At 33.5% G+C, this 20,552-nt stretch overlaps 2 protein-coding genes across 2 annotated transcripts; one reads left to right on the top strand and one right to left on the bottom strand.

Moving 5' to 3' along the window:
• The first annotated feature begins 2,738 nt into the window (after positions 1-2,738).
• On the top strand, positions 2,739-9,139 carry LOC141653117 (proline--tRNA ligase, cytoplasmic-like). The gene is given in 13 exon segments (XM_074460769.1): positions 2,739-2,901; positions 3,318-3,403; positions 3,664-3,756; positions 4,339-4,455; positions 4,983-5,170; positions 5,779-5,845; positions 6,373-6,495; positions 6,607-6,706; positions 6,709-6,758; positions 6,969-7,253; positions 7,783-8,001; positions 8,201-8,294; positions 8,811-9,139. Coding segments are annotated over 13 exon segments (1,539 nt in total). The 5' UTR covers positions 2,739-2,849; the 3' UTR covers positions 8,876-9,139.
• Positions 9,140-14,026: 4,887 nt separating this feature from the next.
• On the bottom strand, positions 14,027-15,804 carry LOC141653116 (U-box domain-containing protein 38-like). Its single transcript, XM_074460768.1, has one exon. The coding sequence runs from the start codon at positions 15,697-15,699 to the stop codon at positions 14,221-14,223; it is 1,479 nt and encodes a 492-aa protein (XP_074316869.1). The 5' UTR covers positions 15,700-15,804; the 3' UTR covers positions 14,027-14,220.
• Between the last annotated feature and the right edge of the window lie 4,748 nt (positions 15,805-20,552).

The following is a 20,552-nucleotide window of genomic DNA, read 5'->3' as shown; positions in this document are numbered from 1 at the left end:
CTAGGTGGCGTTTATTTGTCATTTTAGGTAGCCTTTTAATTATATTTTATAGATTTTATAGATAGATAGATATAGATGTCTGCGTGGAGAATGGTTGGCCAGGTTGGGTAGGCGTGTGTCAATCTTAACCAATGTAGCAATGTGAATGTCCATGTGGCTTTTCCACATCCTACGTGGCTTTGTCTAGTATTCATGATATGCCATTAAATTTAGGTCAAATGTGGAGTATATATTTTACCATTATACACGGATCTCTTAATGTATAGCAAACCAAAGTTGGCTTGTTTTTGTTCTTGAATGTTTCCTCAATTTTTGTCATTTGCTCAACGTATTCACCAAAAACTGTACAACACAGTTGCTGATTCCTAAAACAAAATGGTGTTTATAAGATACTTATGTTGATTTTTATAAAGATGAAATTTGTTTACACGCACTACTAAATAAATAGTAAGCGTATTACTCATTGTTTTCTAGAATGATTGTCATCCTCTTTGTTCCATTACCGTTGAGTTTGAATGGATAGACATGATCAAGTTTTCCAATAACATATGTAAGTTAAGACATGTGTTACTTCAAATGAATTTTGTTAGAAATTTAGGTAGAGATAAAGTAAAAGATGCATACCAACATAGAGTTTGTCAGGCATAACTCCAATAGCAAACTCCCTGAATGTGTAAAAAGTATGCAGAGAAAGAGGAATGTCTGGAATAGTAACTGGTATGACCCTTGTACTGTACTCGAACCAGATCTTGCATGGATGAAAGGTATCCATGTCGTAGCCAAGTCTGTTGGATGAAGTGTTAAATTTTCTTATCTTGTATGTGTCACCTTCTTCAACAATTCCAGGAAAAGCTTCACCAAACTCTTTTTAATTGATGTTTGTATAGTATCTCCCCGTGGACAACAATCTTATTTTAGTTGAATTGATACTTAAATTAAACTTAAATGATGCATAAAAAAGTTGTAAAAATGAAAAAGAGGTGATCATACATTCTGGTCCGCCAGGATGAGTTCCACCCCTTGTACCACTGTTGGATTCTTATCCGACTTTCTCAACCACATACGAATGACCCTCACCTTGATTAACTCTGTCTTTGGCGTACTCTGAGTGATGCTGGAGATTGGAATACCTTCATGGTTTGTCATGTTAATAATTTTTTTTGATTGTGTATATAGTATAATAATCCGTTGGGTTGTGTTGATTTTATATATATGTTACATATGCCCTAATTAATGGGCATAACTGCTGGTAACTCCTCTAAACCACTACTCCACTCCTCCACAATGTTTGCAACTGCTGTTTAACCATTATTCTGTAATGGTGTGTTAATGCTGAAGAATTGAAGGGCCATCGGAATGTGGAGTGAATTGATGTTGGCGCATGATTGCAATTGTGAATTGTTATCGTAAATCGTCAATTATTTTTTTTTGCCGATTGAATTCAGGGAAATTAACGATAATGATTATGATATTATGATGAAAATTATGCCATACAAATAGACTTGTTGAAGCGGAAATTTCTTGGTAGCCTAACATTGTCACCTTCCTTAAACAGAATGGCGCCTGGTAGATAGTTGTCGGATATTTTTGCTCCAAGTAAATTCTCGGTGATGATTGGCGATCTGTCCAGATCTGAGAAAATATTTAAAATTGTAAATAATATTTTTACAAATTATTCTTGTAAAAGTATTATTTACAATTTTAAATATTTTCTCAGATTTGGACAGATCGCCAATCATCACCGAGAATTTACTTGGAGCAAAAATATCCGACAACTATCTACCAGGCGCCATTCCGAGAATATTTAAAATTGTAAATAATATTTTTATCGTTAAATATCTTTTTTGATTATTTTATAAAACGTATATCTTTAAATTATTTTGTAAAATGTTCTTGTAAAACGTACTTATTTTTTAGAGAATATTATGTATTTTATTTACAATTGACTTTTTTTATGTAGTATTTAATTTGTATTTCATTATTGATATTTTTGATTATGATATTATGTATTTTATTTACAATTGCCTTTTTTTATGTAGTATATTTAATTTGTTAAAAAATTTAAATCATTAATTATTGACATTTTTTATTTTTAAATTATATATATTCTTTGCAAATGCATTTTTTAAATTTGAATTTGTTACTATTGAGAAAACTGTAGTAAAAATTTGTTTTCTTTTTGTATATATTTGTAAGTTGTATTTGTAATTTGTTGGTTATTTATTGTAATGTAAATTGCTGTAATTGAATATTTTTTATTAAAATATTTTTTTTGTACTTGTAAATTGTAATATACGAGGTATTCCATTTAATTATGTATTTCCGTCTCAATCATTAAATCAGTACGTCCCGAATAATTAAATCAGTACGTCCCAAACAATTTCGCAAATAACATCAAAACAGACGTTATTTTCTAATTAATTCCGCAGTTTTTTCTATGGGACCCGCATTTCAAGAATTTTAAAAAAAAGACCTTGTTGTGATGACGTCACAAAAATCCTTTAAATGTTCTTGTTTTTATTAAGATAAGATAACATAAAATATTCTTGCTAAAGACAAACATATTCGTTTTAAACAATTATAAAACGGGTTATAAATAAGAGACAAAGCGGAATACCTAGAAAATGCAGATTAAATAGATAAAACGGGTTAAATAGACGGGTAAGACAAACGGGTTTTATATTTCGGACGGATATGAAGGTCCGAACTGAAACCTACTCGTACATTTTTTAAGCTAAGAGTTGCTGGATTCTTTGTTTGACCAAAGCAACCCTTGTGCCCCTCTCTTCAAACCCCAAAACTCCATTAAAAACCTTCGAATCTACTTCTGATTTTCACTGTTCTCTTTAATGGCAAGCACCAATGAAGGCAAAGGCAAAGGCAAATCAACTTCAAAGTCTGGTTAGTTTATGTTACTTTAAGACTGTTTAATTATTCATTGTAACAGTAGATTTTGTTGGTATTGTAGATTACCCGTTAAAAAATTCACACTTTATTCATGCAATTACTAGAATTTGTTGGTATTGGGGGATTTTTAGTATTGCTTAAGGCGGTTTCACACTAATATAGTGAAACGGACTCAAATACAACCCTATTAGTGGGTAAAGGCAGGTATTATGAAAACCCGTTTTACAATAAACTCGTGTAAAACCGCCTTAGACAAGTATTTGTATTTGTGTTGTGAATTACCCATTGAAAAGATTTAATCTTTATTCATGTAAGTATTAGATTCAATCTTTAGTCATCTTATTATTAGAATTTCTGTGTATTATGAATTACACATTGTAAAGATTCAATCTTTTTGATGTAATTACTAGGTGGGAAGAAGAAGGAGGTGAAGAAGGAAACTGGGTTAGGCTTATCTTTCAAGAAAGATGAGAACTTTGGAGAGTGGTACTCTGAGGTAATATAAATCTAATGCAGCAGTGGCGGAACTAGGAGCAAGGGGCAGTCGCCCACTAAAATATGTAGTTAACATTTTGATTTTTTATCGAGTTTACCTTATTGCATTACTAAATACTAATGTGTGCCCGTGAAGTATTTCGACCCCTAACTACGCATCCTGGTTCTGCCCCTGATAATATGGAGTTTACTTATGTTGGGTTCTTTTTCTTTGATCTAATTTAGGGTTCTAAACTGTTTGGAGTATTGATTGGAATGTAGGTTGTTGTGAATGGTGAGATGATTGAGTATTATGACATTTCCGGATGCTACATTTTAAGGCCAACCACAATGGTTATTTGGGACATTTTGAAAGTAAGCGTATTGTCTTTTCTTTTCAATCATAATTGCATGAATTACAGAGTTGTAGGAATTGTTTGTTTCTGTATGTGAAGATAAGGGTTGAATTTGCAGAGGTTAAATTCATTAATCTGATGTTATTTTGGAGAATTATGCGTAATCTTTGATTCCCTGTGTTTATATAGTGAACATGAAAGCTGGCTAGTGATCCCGTTCGATTTTTTAAGTGTTGTACAGAAAAGTTTCTTTCCTCGCCCAAAAATACTATAATAATTGCAGAAATGAGTATGACTGTCTATTAGACTATATTGTCCGTAAGACACTAAGACCACTACTATTTTTGTTCATTATAGCTGCTTTATTGCGAATTTCTTCAGTTTCATAACTTTCATTTTGGAGATGGTCAAGTTGGAAAGCAGATAGCTAGAATTTTTATAATGTGCCTTAATCAGCTGAGTTATCTTCTAAAATAAAAAGTATTAATCGGATTTCGCCCCCTTCCTTTGTTTTATTTTTCTAATATCTAAATTTTCTGCTTTTAGTGTGTGAAGCACTCGTGAATGTGCTTAATTAATTTTGTACACTTTGAAATTGCAGGATTTTTTTGATGACAAAATCAAGAAAATGAAGATAAAGAATTGCTATTTTCCACTATTTGTATCCCCTGGAGTATTGGAGAAGGAAAAAGATCACATCGAGGGGTTTGCCCCTGAGGTAAGTATTATGTAACTCCTACTTTGTGAAAAAATAACTCACTTCTGAACAGCTCTACATTAGCTAATTGTTTCTTTCTGGACTAGCCATTAGGCCATCTCTCAAATATTATGCACATTTTTCCATCTTGTCTTGCATTCTAGAAGTCGTGTCTTTTGAACTGTACTTGGTAAATTTGAGATTTATTTCTTATTTTGGAGCTCGTTAGAGGTTGCTTAAATGATTCGCTTCTGAATTCTGAACCTAAGTTTCAGCCTTAAATCATGCACAAAGGCTGTGTATCAGACTCTTTGCTTATGTCTTACTGCCTACCCTTCTATTCCAAGTTGATTGTTCCCATTTGGGTTTGATGGAAGTAGTATTGGTTATTGATATAGTTGATAACGAAGACTCAAAAATAAATGTTATCCAATAATAAGAGCAGATGTCTCTGGGAAGGTTGGATTGGGGCAACTAATGACTTTATGCAATGTCACCAACTTGTGATTTATGGACACATAAATGTTTATTTCAATCTTGTGCATCAGGTTGCATGGGTTACAAAGAGTGGAAAATCTGAATTAGAAGTTCCAATTGCCATACGACCCACCAGCGAGACTGTCATGTACCCATACTTCTCCAAGTGGATTAGGGGACACCGTGATCTGCCATTGAGACTTAACCAGTGGTGTAATGTTGTCCGCTGGGAGTTCAGCAATCCTACTCCATTCATCAGGTAGCTGTGAAACTTATAGATTGCAAACCAGGAATCATATTTCTATTTTACCTCTCTTTATTTCTGCTATGATATTATTTCTTGAGAGAATCACTAAAATAACACAACATTAATTTTACATCGAGTAGTGTGCCTTTACAAGGGATGATTTCTGATAGAGCGATCCCAAGTTTGCAAAGCTATGAAGTGTAATAGATAAAGGAAGGGTGGGCCAAGGTTTGCCAAAATTACCAAGATATGCGTTATTTTTGAGTTTCCTCAATTTGGTATTGCACAAGAAACGATGCACCTTGTTACATCTATGAATGTTGTAAGGTTGACAGAATGGCAGGCTTTCAGCTCTTTGCGGTTTCCTTAGGTTGTTAAACAAAAGCCATTTTTGTAAAATGTTTGACTCTTATACCTGGCTAAGAATCTTGCAAGTTCATTATGCTTGTCCCTATCACGACTAGCTTGAGCACATTATCCATTTCGCTTGTTATTGTGATAGTGCATGTAATCAAGATTTAAAAATGGAAGCGTTTCTGTATGACTAGTGTGACTGAATGACCAATTGCATAGTGATTGATAAATCGTTTGTGTAACTGAAGCTTATTTTGTGTTTATAGGAGTCGTGAATTTCTTTGGCAAGAGGGTCATACAGCTTTTGCAACACAGGCAGAGGCAGATGCTGAGGTATGACAATGTCACATTCAGTGAGTCTATGTTAGTAGTTATCCTGCTACTCGCTTAAAAACAAGGTTGTGTAGGTGTTGGAGACTTGGAGGTAGTGAGCCCTATACCCGAGAAGTTTGGTTACGTGCAAAGTGCAAACAATGATGCACATCATGATCCATGACAATTTATTAGACTGTCTTAACTTATAAACAGTTGCTTGTTATTATTATTTTTGGCTTCACCATTTAGCTTTAATGGTTCTCCGTCTTGAAGAAGAGAAGCCTGTAGAGATAAATAGGTGAGGACATTCCCTCGGAAATTTGGTTGTTGAATGGGAAAAAAAGATACAACCAGGTCACCAGGGAGAGGGAAAGCAAACTATATATGCTGTCAAATTGTCTGTCTTTTTTTTTTTTTTTTTTTTTTTTTTTTTCTTCTCTCCCTTGCCATCCATGGATTTCTCTTAATCAGGAAATGTTATTGGTTTACGATGAGCAAAATGGTTCTTTCTTGAATTCTTATGGTTTGTTAAAATCTTCCATCAGGTTCTTCAAATATTGGAACTCTACAGGCAGGTATATGAAGATTATTTGGCTGTTCCTGTTGTGAAAGGCAAAAAAAGTGAATTGGAAAAGTTTGCCGGCGGTTACTATACTACTAGTGTCGAGGTATATGTTCTATGCCAGCACTGAAGCCCCAATTTAGGGTGTTATCTTTTTTGTGTAATATACTTTAGCTGCCTGATGATTTACGTCTTGTAACTTTTATTTGTGTTTTAGGCTTTTATTCCACATACTGGACGTGGTGTACAAGGTGCAACTTCTCATTGTTTGGGTCAAAATTTCGCGAAGATGTTTGATATAACTTTTGAAAACGAAAAGGAGAAAAGGCAATGGTTTGGCGAAACTCGTGGGCATATAGTACTCGAACGGTAATCCATTCTTCTATATAGCTATCATCCAATACTTAATGTTACTTGCATTCTAATTTGTTGGAAATTCCATGTATTCGACTTTTGTAGTGTATGTATCTGTCATGCCAGTACTTTATTTAAAATGCATACATGATTTGTATTATTAGTCTCAAGGACTTTCAACAAACTTGTTTGGTAGAAACTTAATATTCATGTATTAATATGCAGATAGGGGTGATGGTGATGACACACGGTGATGACAAGGGATTGGTCTTGCCCCCGAAAGTCGCAGAATTGCAAATCATAGTGGTGCCTGTTCCTTTTAAAGATGCAGACATGCAAGGAATCTTCGATGCTTGTACTTCTACAGTCAACACTTTGATTGATGCTGGTTTCCGTGCCGAGGCAGATCTTCGGGACAATTATTCTCCAGGTTGGAAGTACTCCCAGTGGGAGATGAGAGGTGTGCCTTTGAGAATTGAAATTGGCCCAAAGGATTTGGCTAAGAGTCAGGTATTTTTCGTTTTTTCTGTGGCCGATAATATCATTCCCACACATATTACTTCGTATGTCGTATCTTGGTTTTATCTCTTTTGTTGCCAACCTCCCAATTGTCAGTGGTACTTGATACATACTCCGTATGTCAATTAAATCTGCTTTACAATTTGCCTTTTGAGGATCACTCTCTAAGTGAAATTTGTGTTAAACTAAGTTACTTGGAAGACCGTCATGCTAAGATAATGTGAGACCAACCCATTATCTTTAACTCCACTCATATACGGAGTATTTATTAACCATCTAACTCAAAGGTAACTAAGTCATTTTAATTCTTGCATCGGTTCTTCTCATCATAATATTATGATTATTATCATGAGAGACTGTGCCACTCATATGAGAGTCCGTGTCACTTTGAAGAGGGTTATGGGCTTGGCATGGTAGTATCAAATTTTTACCTGGATTGCTTGCTTATTGGAAACTAGGAGTGAAGTACATATTCTCTATCTAAACGCCGTTGTGCCTTACAAGAATAACCGTTTTACAGGTTCGTGTTGTCCGACGTGACAACTCTGCCAAGGTGGATATACCCATGGCTGATTTGGTGGATAAGGTGAAAGAAGTGCTGGATCAAATTCAACAAAATTTGTTTGAGGTGGCTAAACAAAAGAGAGATGCATGCATCCAAGTAATTAAGACCTGGGAGGAATTTGCCGATGCCTTAGCTCACAAGAAATTAATCTTAGCTCCCTGGTGTGATGAAGAGGTACCTTACTTTCCGTTTTCCCGTCATATCCAAATTTTGGCATCTGAAACTCGTATGGCTATTTTTTGTGCTCTGGTCCTTTGTTCATGCGTGGTAGTAGGCATCTATGTGTCTTTCCAGGGATGAAGTCTTGGCTCGATGTGATGAACTACACTTGATTTGGTTGATTGCTAATTATCGGTATTATTCATATATTCAGGCAGTTGAGAAAGATGTAAAAGCACGAACTAAGGGTGAAATGGGAGCAGCGAAGACTCTATGTACCCCGTTTGACCAGCCGGAGATGGAGGAAGGTATATACTCCTATTAGCCCTATAGTCCTATTTAATGAAAAAAACAAGGAAAACACTTTGACTAGTATCATCCTTATTTGTTATATATGACTGATGACCAAACCATGTCTACTTTGACCAATGTTTTCTCACAATTAGCAAAGATCGCAACTTAAAAGAACGACTTATGGAAATTGTTGTTTGATAAAACAAAGTCGACAAAGGATAACAACCAAAGTCAAATGGAACAATTATGATGGGATGGAGGTAGTATAACATCGTTTGATTAAAATCGAAGTTTCTTCCATCTTTTTTTTTTTTCATCAAGAAGGGATAGACCTACAGCGAAGTTTCTTCCATCTATACGTTCAGAGAATCTTATGCTCCGTATGAGACAGTTTCTAACATAAGATCCAACATAAATCCTTGCGTATCTATGGTTAAGTAGTTGATCTTATATGTAAGACCCTCTTATACAACTTTCTGTGCGAGTATTTAGTCACACGAATTGATCATGAATTCATTTGTCGATTTCAGGAACCGTTTGCTTTGCTTCGGGGAAACCTGCAAAGAAGTGGACTTATTGGGGAAGGAGTTACTAATCCATTAAGATTACCGTCATATATGAGGGTGAAGGCCTGAAGTTAATGGTACTAGTTAAAGACCATCTCACAAGCTATTCTCTCTTTTCATAGATTTCGATTTATGTTTTGGTGAAATTTGTGATCTCTATTGATACAAAATTGAAAATTTCAATTAGCCTTCATTGTTATCTTTTACTCGTGAACAAGTTTTGTATAAGATGGTCCTATGCTAAGATGGATATATAATATTTAAGGTAATGAGAAGATGTTTTAATTTGCAAATCCCTGTGTAAGACCGTCTCACAAGCTCTGCACCCTAAAACCAACTTTTCCACGGAAAAATCGACTTTCTTTGTATTTTTCAGTCGATTTAAGATTTGAGCCAAGGAAGAATCACCAAGGCAGTATAGATCTCAGTTTGCAAGTTTTAAGTTTTAACACTAGAATATTCTGATGTCTTGAACTTGAGATCTCTGAAAACGTATTTGTTATGTGATTTTAAACCGAATCTTAAAGGCGGGTAGTAATTTCTCCGGTTTTATGTTAATTGATCAAACATCAGGAGTAGTTTCAAATTTTAAAGCCGCAGTTTTCTTTCAAAATTGATTGAAAAAGCTATGGAAGAGATAATAACGTTAAGCACAAGCTACCTTGATAAAGCGTACTCTTTAATGGAATCAGAGGATTTATTTTAAGGGTCGTAGTCTCGTTGTCTTTATATTATGGAGCACATAAAACGACGACGTATTTTAGTTGGACCTTTATCCAGTAAAACAGCTAATTTTAGGGTTAGGAAAAGCCCAAAAAGATGAAAAATTAAACAATTGCCGGGGAGTGGAAATGCTTTAAAACATCCCTTATCTAAAAAACATGATCAACTTTGGTGTCTTACACTTTATTTTGGCGATTTTAAGTATACAAAACCTTGATGGATTTTGTACGCAATGGAAAGGTGCTAGCATTAGGGAAAAGTGGATTCATTATTATTTGTACGAGATGTGATATTAGCTTAGTTGGTTAAGTGGGATGAGTGATTCGCCTAAGTGAATGCAATTTTGTACATGGTTTTGTAATGAGAAAATTAAGTTAATTTTTTTTGGTACGAAGAAAAATAGTTAATTAATCATGGTATATATAACATTTGATATAATCGTCCTACAAAAAGTCTAATTACATTTGAAATGCTTATTGAGTTCGTTGTTTGTCATGCATGCACGATACACAAGTCGAGTCAGACAAGAAATAACACGAGTACACGACCCATAGCTGGGTATTATTCTGTGATCAAATATAAATTCAGAACCATATTAGTTGAGAAGAATAATTGTTAATTGTTACTCTCTCTGTCACGCTCAATTATTGTCCTATTTTATTTTGGGGGTGTTTTACTCAATTGTTATCATTTCTATTTTAAAAATGAACTTGATAAGTAATTTGATTATTCACACTCAATTTGGTCAATTATCATTATTTAGTAATGGCCTCTCCTCTTTTCTTAGTTTTTTTTTTTTGTCAAAACTAAAGGATAATAATTGACCGAAACAGATGAAGTATTAATGAATAAATAAACCACGATTAAGGTTGTTGGAACGTAGGTGCGTATAGTACCACGTCAAAAATATAGGACGTTGAACATTCAAAACCTTCCCCATAGCAGTTGAACTGCGGATTTATAATTAACTAATGTTTAATTCACATAAATAATGATCAACTTTATAAATTGACCTCGCCATAATTTCTCATCAGTTCGTTCAACTGGTATATTATCGACAATGACAACAATATTTAATAATAAGAAAAATCATTAAAGGCAAAAGTCTAACCTCGATAATTAAGTGCAAATGGTCGAATAGGCAACTAAGCTAAGTAAACTCTTTCTTTTCATGAAAACCAACCAATTCAACAATTAAATGGACAAACATAACTCCAACTCTATCTCTATATTTTAATTCAAATTATCATGTCTAATTTTTTGTATCGTCTCAAATCCCTTTCAGCCAGTGAGGCAGTGACGGAGCCAGAATTTGAACTTAGGGGGCAAACGGCTAATTTCATAAGGTATACTCGAAAAAATTTCGAAAAAATTAACTAAAAACTTCAGAACTTTTTTCCGCCAGGGAGGCGACCGCCCCTGCTAGCCCCTACTCCACCACTGCTTTCAGCTCAATTCCGCTAAGCTTTTTTCACTAAGAAAAAAACATGATCATAGTGGCAGAGTGAACAAGGTGACACGGTGAAGGAGCTATTATGGATAGTCGGTTGTGACTAAAAAAAGATTGTGAAATTTTTAGAAGTTTTTTCCTGCCTTTTCTAATCTCCTTTTAGTTCTTTACCTAATAATTTATATTTTCGCCTTCCATGATTTTTCAAATCTAGCTCCGAAACTTATTAGACGATAAATAAACAATGTGCTCATCCATCCCCTTCTTACTTTTCCTTTAAGGTATTTTAGCCGTAGAAGAAAAGACTATGGAAGTGAGTGGTAAAGCCAACTTATTAGGCACATAAACAAGCTTAAGAGTTAAGATGAGCAATTTAATCTCTTTTAAATCAATATCGAGAATAATTTATAATCTATAATCTATAAAGTGCGGCATGCTAATCTCCTTATTGCTCTTGCTTTAGCAAGCATTTAAAGACGAAAAAAGACAATTAATTTCAAAAACATACGGAGTAGTAGTTTCTTCTATTGAATATTGATTGAGTAAAAAGGTGATAATGACTTCGTAACAAATCAGAGAAGTTGTGTATATATAAAATGTGATTTAAAGAAGACTAGAATTGTCAACAAATTATGCAAAAGACTAGATTTTCTAAGTTCATAATTCTGTTCATGGATGTAATTGGTCAGAAAGTGACCCTAAGATATTAAGCATTATTTCTTGTCATTTACTCCCCGTCCATTAGTTTTTGTCCTGTTTCAATAATTACATAATTTAAGAGTTCATTTCATTTTCATATGTTGGATTAATATACTTCTCATATATATTAAACAAACGTATAGAAATGAAATAAACACACCGAGCATGTAAAGCTGTAACGAAGAGCCTATGAATATGTAATTCAGTATAGGGTTCACACTAATATAGAAGTACTTTGAATCTTAAAATCGATTTTCAACCATGTTCAAAGTTATGTTTGCTGATGTTATGCTAAGTTGAACATTCACCCAAGTTTTCCCGTCTTTCTAAATCGATATTTTTACTAATTTCATCGACACGAATATCTATGTAATCTTCACATCTCACAAATCGATCAAGATCATAGGCTGTTTTTACCATATTCACAAATTAAGGTAGGCCAATACATTGGAGGCTATGCAATTGGATTCTTGCAACAATGAGAATAAGCAAGAACAAGCAAAGTACACAGAGACAAATGACAATCAATGTCGTCAACTTTCAATAATTCTTCTTCTTCTAGTAACGCACCATGTCGGATTGTCAGCAGCCCTACACTTTACTCACAACACTCATTCAACAACTTTCACATGTTCACTTGCACTCAATGACTCAATCCGGTCAACTCTCTTAATCCATTTTCACACCCACATAATTATCATTTATTATTATGATTATATATTCACTAATACAAAGAGAATATCATTGAATTACTCCTTTTACTTTCTTTGCATTTTATTAAAATACTTCTAAAAAAAGAATAACATCAATATATTAAACGGGGAGAAACATGTAACTCCAAAGACCACACCAAATTTTCTTCCCAAATTACATTATTGAACACTATACGCAAGGGCGGATCTAGGGGGGCTGGGTGGACACGTGCCCACCATGAAATTTAGCATATTTAGTTTTAGGTGTACAATATAGTCATACTAATTTTGTGGCACAATTGGTTTAATGCATAGAGTAGCTGTCGGCAACTGGTTCGATTCTGGCAAGGGCTTTTTGCTATATAATTTTTAAGGCATTGTTTTCTTTGTAAAAAATTCTTCTTAACAAGATTTGAACCTTCGACCTCGATTGTATTATGTTAATGTTCCAACCATTGAGTCACTAGTGTTTAATGTTCCATATGGAAAAAATTTAATATATCTTAAAAGAGCTTTTTTTCAGTGCTATGAATTACGTTTTGTAAAAAAATAGAAATTTGATGTACTAATAACTCATTAATTTTTTACTTTTTTTTTATTACTTTATACAAAAAAAAATTATAATATACAAAAAGTGCCTTATAAAATGGAAGACGATTTGTTTAAGAAAAATTTGTGCCCCCCTTATCCCAAATTCCTGCGTCCGCCCCTGACTATACGGTATTACTCTTATGAAACTTTATTTCAGTACCATCAATCAATCAATACTATATATTAATTCCAGAAACCAAGGGACTTCAATGTAATTAAAGGAAGTTATACAAATTAATTATACTATATAGTTTTAAATCACTAGCACCGTGTGATGCACCCGATTAAGGGATCTCAATGCAAATATTATATAGTTTGGGTTAAAATTAAATTATATAGAAGCTTGGTAATTTTCCTAAACATGGTCAATTTCCTTAAAATAAAATAATTGATTAAGATGGTCAATTTCCTTAAAATAAAATAATTAATTAAGATGGTCAATTTTCTTAAAATAAGTACAAAAATATAATATAAGTAGGTTATAAATAATTCAAGTTAGATTCCATAATATATAATATTGCACGATTCTTTCGATTTGATTTAATGCATATATGTAATATATTTATATAAATATATAATCACTCATTTGAATAGTAAAAGTAATAATATTATCAGCGAGATTAGTGAAAGTGGTAGAAACAACGGGAGTAGTGAAATAATCAATATTAATGCGACAATAGTAAAAGTAACAATTATTACGGCCGGGGTAGTGGAATTATCAAAATTAACGCGACAAGAGTGCGATGAATAATAAATACGGCGGGAGTAGTGAAAGTAATAATGATTACGGGCAAGTAGTGAAATGTTATTACTATTGTTCCATTAATAAGAGTAAAATATTAATAGCGGGAGTAGTGAATTTGTTTCAAAATTTATTTAATCGTAATTTCAGGATATGCCATAAAAAAATATATTAATGATAAATTTATGGGTTATGCAACTTTAAGTAATTTTATTTAATGAAAAAAAAAATAATGTTAAGTAAAGGTAGCCCGGGCAAAGCCGGGCACCAATACTAGTTTTTAATTAAACTTAAAGTATTATCTTTAAATTGTTTACAGGTTTCACCTACCTCATTTACCACAATTTTTTTTTCAATGTTTAATGAATTAAATATCAAATTAGCTCCCAAAATAATTTACAATTATACAATATGAATAGATTAAACCATCGACTGAGTCTCAACCATCAGCTAAACCCAACCCGTCCTCAAGTGGCATTAAGCCCCAACTGAGTCAAGAATCGCAGCCCAATCAACCTCATCATTCTCCTCAACCAAACTCGCCCGCCTTCCCTTCAACACAACCAATATCCTCCTCGCTTTCTCCTTCGCCCGCTCGCTCCCCGTCTCTTCCACCATCCTCAACACCTCATCCGCCTTCGCCTCCTTCGCCACCACCCTAAATCTCAAACTACCACAACTCAACGTATACAACGCCGCCACACAATTCTCCCTCGTCGACTCCGAACACACCTCCCCTCGTCGCAACACCGCTACCAATTCCTCCACCGCATTCGCGTCAATCATCGCCGTCTTCCCCGCGGTACTCGTCGCAATCATACACAACACAAGCAAAACTCTCCCTGCCATCACATCATCCGACGCGCGCATCACCGCGAGCAAAGCCGGAACCGCGCCGAGTTTCACGAGTTTGACTCGGTTGTTGTAATCGAATGCGAGGTTGTACAATGCTAACGCTGAGTCACTCCGAGTTCGCTGCGAGTCCGACCGGATTAAGCAGTGTAACAATGGCGGTAAAGCTCCTAAAACTCCGATTGCCGTTCGATTCTTCTTTTCTAGAGAAAGTGAGAAGATTACGCCAACAGCGTGATGTTGCGTCTCCGATAATCTTACTTTCAACAAATCAATGATCGTCGGAACAATTCCTGACCGTACGATCTTGATTTTGTTTTGATTTTCCAGTGATAAGTTTACTAACGCAGCAATGGCGTTCACTTGAACTTTCTCGTAGCTCGAAATCAACAATTGTCGCATCGCGCGTAACAATGGCGTCGTACATAACTTTACTCTCGCAATTTCGTCGTTTCTCGTGTTTTTTCGAAGAGTAATCGCGCTCTGCTCTTGTTCGTACGGATCATGACTATTGAATTTCGCGATATACGTTTCATCGCAATCGTTGTCGAAAACGATAGCGTTAGGATTTAAGACGTCGTCGGAAAATCGTAATTCCGACGACGAAGAATTCCAGGATTCCGGCCGAGTCACGTACGGTATCATGCTGAGTGGACTCGCCACAACAATAACCGACTCGTCCGAACTCGTCGAGTCGAACCGGTTCACTTTCCGAGTCAACTCGGAATTAGCGGACGAGCCGTTGGACAATCTCACCTTCTCCGTAACATCCGCGAAACTCTTCGTTTTGGGGAAAACGACGCCGTTATTTGCGCACCATTTTGGGATGGCGGTCTGTAAGGCTAAATTAGGAATAACGGCGGAGAAATCAGGGCACGTGCCGTCAGGTAGATTCGGGGTGAAATTGGAGGCTTGACATAGCAGGGCGCACGTGCGGTCGAAGGTGTGACCCGAAGCTATGACGACAGGTTCGGTGATTAAGGTTTGGCAAAGCGGGCATATATATTCGGTAGGAGGTTGGGGTGGTGGTTGATGAGGTGGAGGTTTGGATGAGGTTCGGAAAAGTGAGGTTTTTAGTTTGAGGAATTTTTTATTAATTCCCATTGTTTTAGGTAACAGATGTTGTTGGGGCTAAATTAAAATGGTGTGATTCATTTTATGAGGGGAGAGTAGGGAACTAGTGGATGAGTGATGATTAGGAAAGGTGAGAGGAGGTTGAGTTTGAGTTTGAGTTGGAGACAAGAGAATGAGTCCAATATGGAGAATATTTGGGGTGAAATAATGTTTTCATAGATCAATCAATTTGTGTTCATAAATTCAGAGTAGTTGAGAATGGTTCAAATGATATTTATTTTGCCTCTTTTAATTTCAAAATGCATGTCTATTTTTTTTAGTAAGTCCGGATATATTCGGGTTGTTTATCAAGTACTTTAATGACAACGGTTAATAGGCTGTTAATTCGGATTTCGGATCCTCAATTTGAGTTAGTTTTGCCAAGTTTAAGAAAGAGCAAGACCCTCTCTCATAAGTGTAATATTGATTGCAATTGATCTCACTTTAAGACGGTACTAGTATTGGTGCCCGGCTTCGTCCGGGCTACCTCTACTTACCATTAATTTTTTTTTTCATTAAATAAAATTACGTAAAGTTGCATAACCCTTAAATTTATCATTAATATCTTTGAGACAAATTCACTACTCCCCCTATTAATATTTTACTCTTATTAATGAAACAATAGTAATAACATTTCACTACTTGCCCGTAATCAGTGTTACTTTCACTACTCCCGCCGTAATTATTGTTACTGTCATTACTGCCGCATTAATATTGATAATTTCACTACTCCCGTCGTAATTATTGTTACTTTCACTATTGTCGCGTTAATATTGATTATTTCACTACTCTCATTGTTGTTTCTACCACTTTCACTAATCTCGCTGATAATATTGTTACTTTAACTATTCAAATGAGTGATTATTATCATATAACTATATCCAATGTTACTATAATTAATTTCTTTGCTGACGAAATTACTTTTACTACTTTTTTTTTTGGTGTAAACCGGGGTGTCCACCGTCGACAACAGTGTATAATCCCCTCGTCGCGCGTGCTCTCACGAAAAGGTAAACGGCTGGCCAAAGAGTTTGCTCCATTCCCATGGGCAGGGATCGAACCCCTGACCTCATGGTTAAGGGATGAGGTGAGCAACCACCACACCAAACACATTTGGTTAAATTACTTTTACTACTTAGGCATGCAATTTTAAGAGGATTATATATTTATATAAATATATTGAATATATGCATTAAATCAAATCGAAAGAATTATGCAATATTATGTATTATGGAATCTAACTTGAATTATTTATAACCTACTTATATTATATTTTTGTATGTTAAATAATTAACATCTCTATACATCTAATAAACTATAAAGTTTAATAAAATTGCATAGATTTTAAATTTAATATATAATTTTATAATATTAATAATTATTACCATAAGTGTGCATGTTTATACTAATTAATTATTTAATTTTAAGAAAATTGACCATCTTCTAGTCTTCTATAAATATTTAGGAAAATTATCAAGCATCTTCTTTCTTTTAGTCTCTCCTTGAAATTGATCATCTTAATTAATTATTTTATTTTAAGAAGGAAATTGACCATCTTAATTAATTATTTTATTTTAAGGAAATTGTCCATGTTTTAGCCTCTTACAAATGTTTAGGAAAATTACCAAGCAAACTTCTATATAATTTAATTTTAACCAAAACTATATAATATTTGCATTGAGATCCCTTAATCGGGTCCATCACACGGTGCTAGTGATTTAAAACTATATAATATAATTAATTTGTATCACTTTCTTTAATTACTTTGAAGTCCCTTGGTTTCTGGAATTAATATATAGTATTGATATGAGTATATCCGTTTTAAGAATAAAACAGATCAAATACTATCCTACTTGGCTAAATAGGACAACTGTTTTGCTAACCCCTAGAAACTTTTTTTTTCTCTTAACTTTGGTACTTGACTCGTCCCAAACTTAAGAAGATACGTCCGTCTTAAATAAGAATGAAATAAGAATGAAGATATATCTGTCTTAATTGAGAATTTTTGTATGGCTAAACTGAAAAATATACTGTTTGCAGTTTGCACCGTATGGTTTACAAAAAAACTAGTTTTAAACCCGTGCAAAATTGCATGGGTATGTATTTGGACCGGTATTAATGTTTTTGGATGTATTTTTTTTTTTTGCATTTCTATTGTAATTATTTAGTTGGTCTAAATTAGCGATCTACATAATTAATGTTTATACTTGTTTCAAATACGTGTTTACATGCAATGGTTTAAGAGGAAATAATGTAATATACTATTGTAAATAAAATTTGCATACATAAAAAACTTTACATCCCGAAAAAAGAAATATAATTTAATAATCACCTTTAATACAGACAAATTATTCTAAAAATTGAAAATTTTCATGATAGTGGTTCTCGGGGATTTGACATTAATTGTTACGTATTTTCCGTAATCACCAAGTTTCTGGAGGTATGAACACCTATATTCATCAAGCATAAAGGCAAAGACGAATTATTTCATTAATTTCTGTAAAATATTCACATTATTTGTTATTCAATCCCGTAAGTAAATGTAATTTATTCACGTAATTATGTAATTTTATTAGTAACTATGTAATTCAGTCCGATTATATGTAATTACTTTCATTTATTCTGATTTGTAATTCATTCCGTTTATATGCAATTTCTTTTACTTCTGCCGATTATCTATTTATTTCATTAACTATGTAATTCAGTCCGATTATATGTAATTACTTTCATTTATTCCGATTTGTAATTCATTCCGTTATATGCAATTTCTTTTACTTCTGCCGATTATCTATTTATTTCATTAACTATGTAATTCAGTACAATTATATGTAATTATTTTCATTTATTTCAATTTTTAATTCATTCCGTTTATATGCAATTACTTTTACTTCTGCCGATTATCTATTTATTTCACAAAATATTTTCTATGACATAATTTGTCGCATGTTTGTCAGAGACGATTTAAAGAAATAAACTCTTTCCACGTAAACGAAACCAACCATTATCTGAATTTCCCAAAAAAAAAAAAAAAAAAAAAGAAAAGAAAAATTGGGTGAATGACGTGGCGCATCCTGTGTTGAGCATTGTTTTTTGCATTAATTAATATAGATAATATAAGTTGTTGATTGCATTCACATATTGATCGTTGTGGGCCTGTTTGATATTTGGAATGTTGCAGGCCGGCCCAAATTATGACACCAATATCATTTGTCTACCATGGCAAAATTTGTCATACTTCAATTCTTCATCCTTTGTTTTTGTCATATTTTCCAGATTGTTACTTTCTGCTACTCTATCTTGACATTGGTTTGGCCTTATAGCACACAAACAATTAAATTCTATCTTCTAGCTTATATAATGTTGCTAAGATGAATGCACACAACCAGAACATATTTTGTAGCTAGAGACATAACAATATATTTATATATTGTACTCCGTATATTTGTATTTTGGTGGGACGGTAAATTTTGTACGTTGAGATCCCTTGCAAAATGACATAATCTTCAATCATTCACTCAAACTTTTACCATAAAACCTTGAACCATGAGATCATGTTACGAATATACCCGAAAAGATGATATCGTTTGATCTCTAATTAAGATCATATAATTAAGTACAATAAATATAGAATGGGTGAATGAAGTAATAAGAAACGCAAATTGTGATCTAAATAATGGCAAGATATGTGTGACGATGTATTGTTTTTATTCTAATGTTAGGAATTTAACATAGTTATTAGGATCTCTATTCCATCCTATAGTTCTACGATTTTCTGATCCATAAAACTAAGGCTGATAAAAAATATACGATACGGTTTTAGTATATGAATATGATATGGTATACGTTTTAATTACACGAATTCCCATGTATACGATACGAATTTCCGTATATACAATACGGTTTTTCGATAAACGTATCGGGACCGGGTCGGGCAAAAACAAAATCGAATACACGGTTTCGATAAGGATTTTGAAAAGATATAATAAAACTAATAAATCTCATAGTAACTAGATAATTTAAGTGTAGTCACATTAATTTTCCCACCTTATTTTTTCTGATATATTTGTATAATGAATATTGAAATTTTGATTATAAGATAGAATATGTAACATATTATTAAATTTAAGTTTATAATATAACATACTTGTATGTTTTTATTGCGAATGCAAGAAATTATACAACGAACAATCGAAATCCGTATTCGGGGATACGAAAATCGTATATACGAAAAAACCGGGCATGCGGTTAAACAGGGTTGGATCCGTATCAGAAAATTTGTGAGATTAAAAATCGTAGATATGATATGATTTTTAAAACCGTATCAGATATACGGTTTTGCTTAGCCCTACAAAGAATGGTGATAGATTCTGATCCTACATTTCTATTAAGTTGTTTAATCTTAAATCTCATTCATTTAAAAATTTCTAAAAGTATGATATGATCCTACAATCCGATTCAATAGTAAAAAATAAATACATATGTTTATATATATAATTACATTGTAAAAGTCAATTTTTGTGTAAATTGTAAATATGCGATCATATAATGATGCTAATAAAATTTTCAGTAATCAATGTTTTATAGATAAATATTAGAGTACTACTATGTCCCTAATTTTTGGTTATCATTGATTAAAATACATTTATAAAGAAGATAAAAGATAAATATGTAAATGGAACGGAAAGAGTAATAAATAAATAAATAAATAATTTATTCTTCAAATATATGTTTTTAACAAAAAAAATTAGGGTATTAAGTACGGAGTAAGTCGAATATGATCTTACAATCTTAAGATCCAATTTTACAGACTCCGCCCTACCTAGTCTATCGATCTAAATTAAAAT

This window comes from Silene latifolia, chromosome 4 (genome assembly GCF_048544455.1).
Source record: "Silene latifolia isolate original U9 population chromosome 4, ASM4854445v1, whole genome shotgun sequence".
NCBI lineage: Eukaryota > Viridiplantae > Streptophyta > Magnoliopsida > Caryophyllales > Caryophyllaceae > Silene > Silene latifolia.
This window is presented reverse-complemented; position numbering and strand designations above follow the sequence as displayed.

Excerpts from the sequence above, each read along its gene's own strand:
- LOC141653116 (XM_074460768.1), bottom strand. The coding sequence starts at position 15,699 with ATGGGAATTAATAAAAAATTCCTCAAACTAAAAACCTCACTTTTCCGA.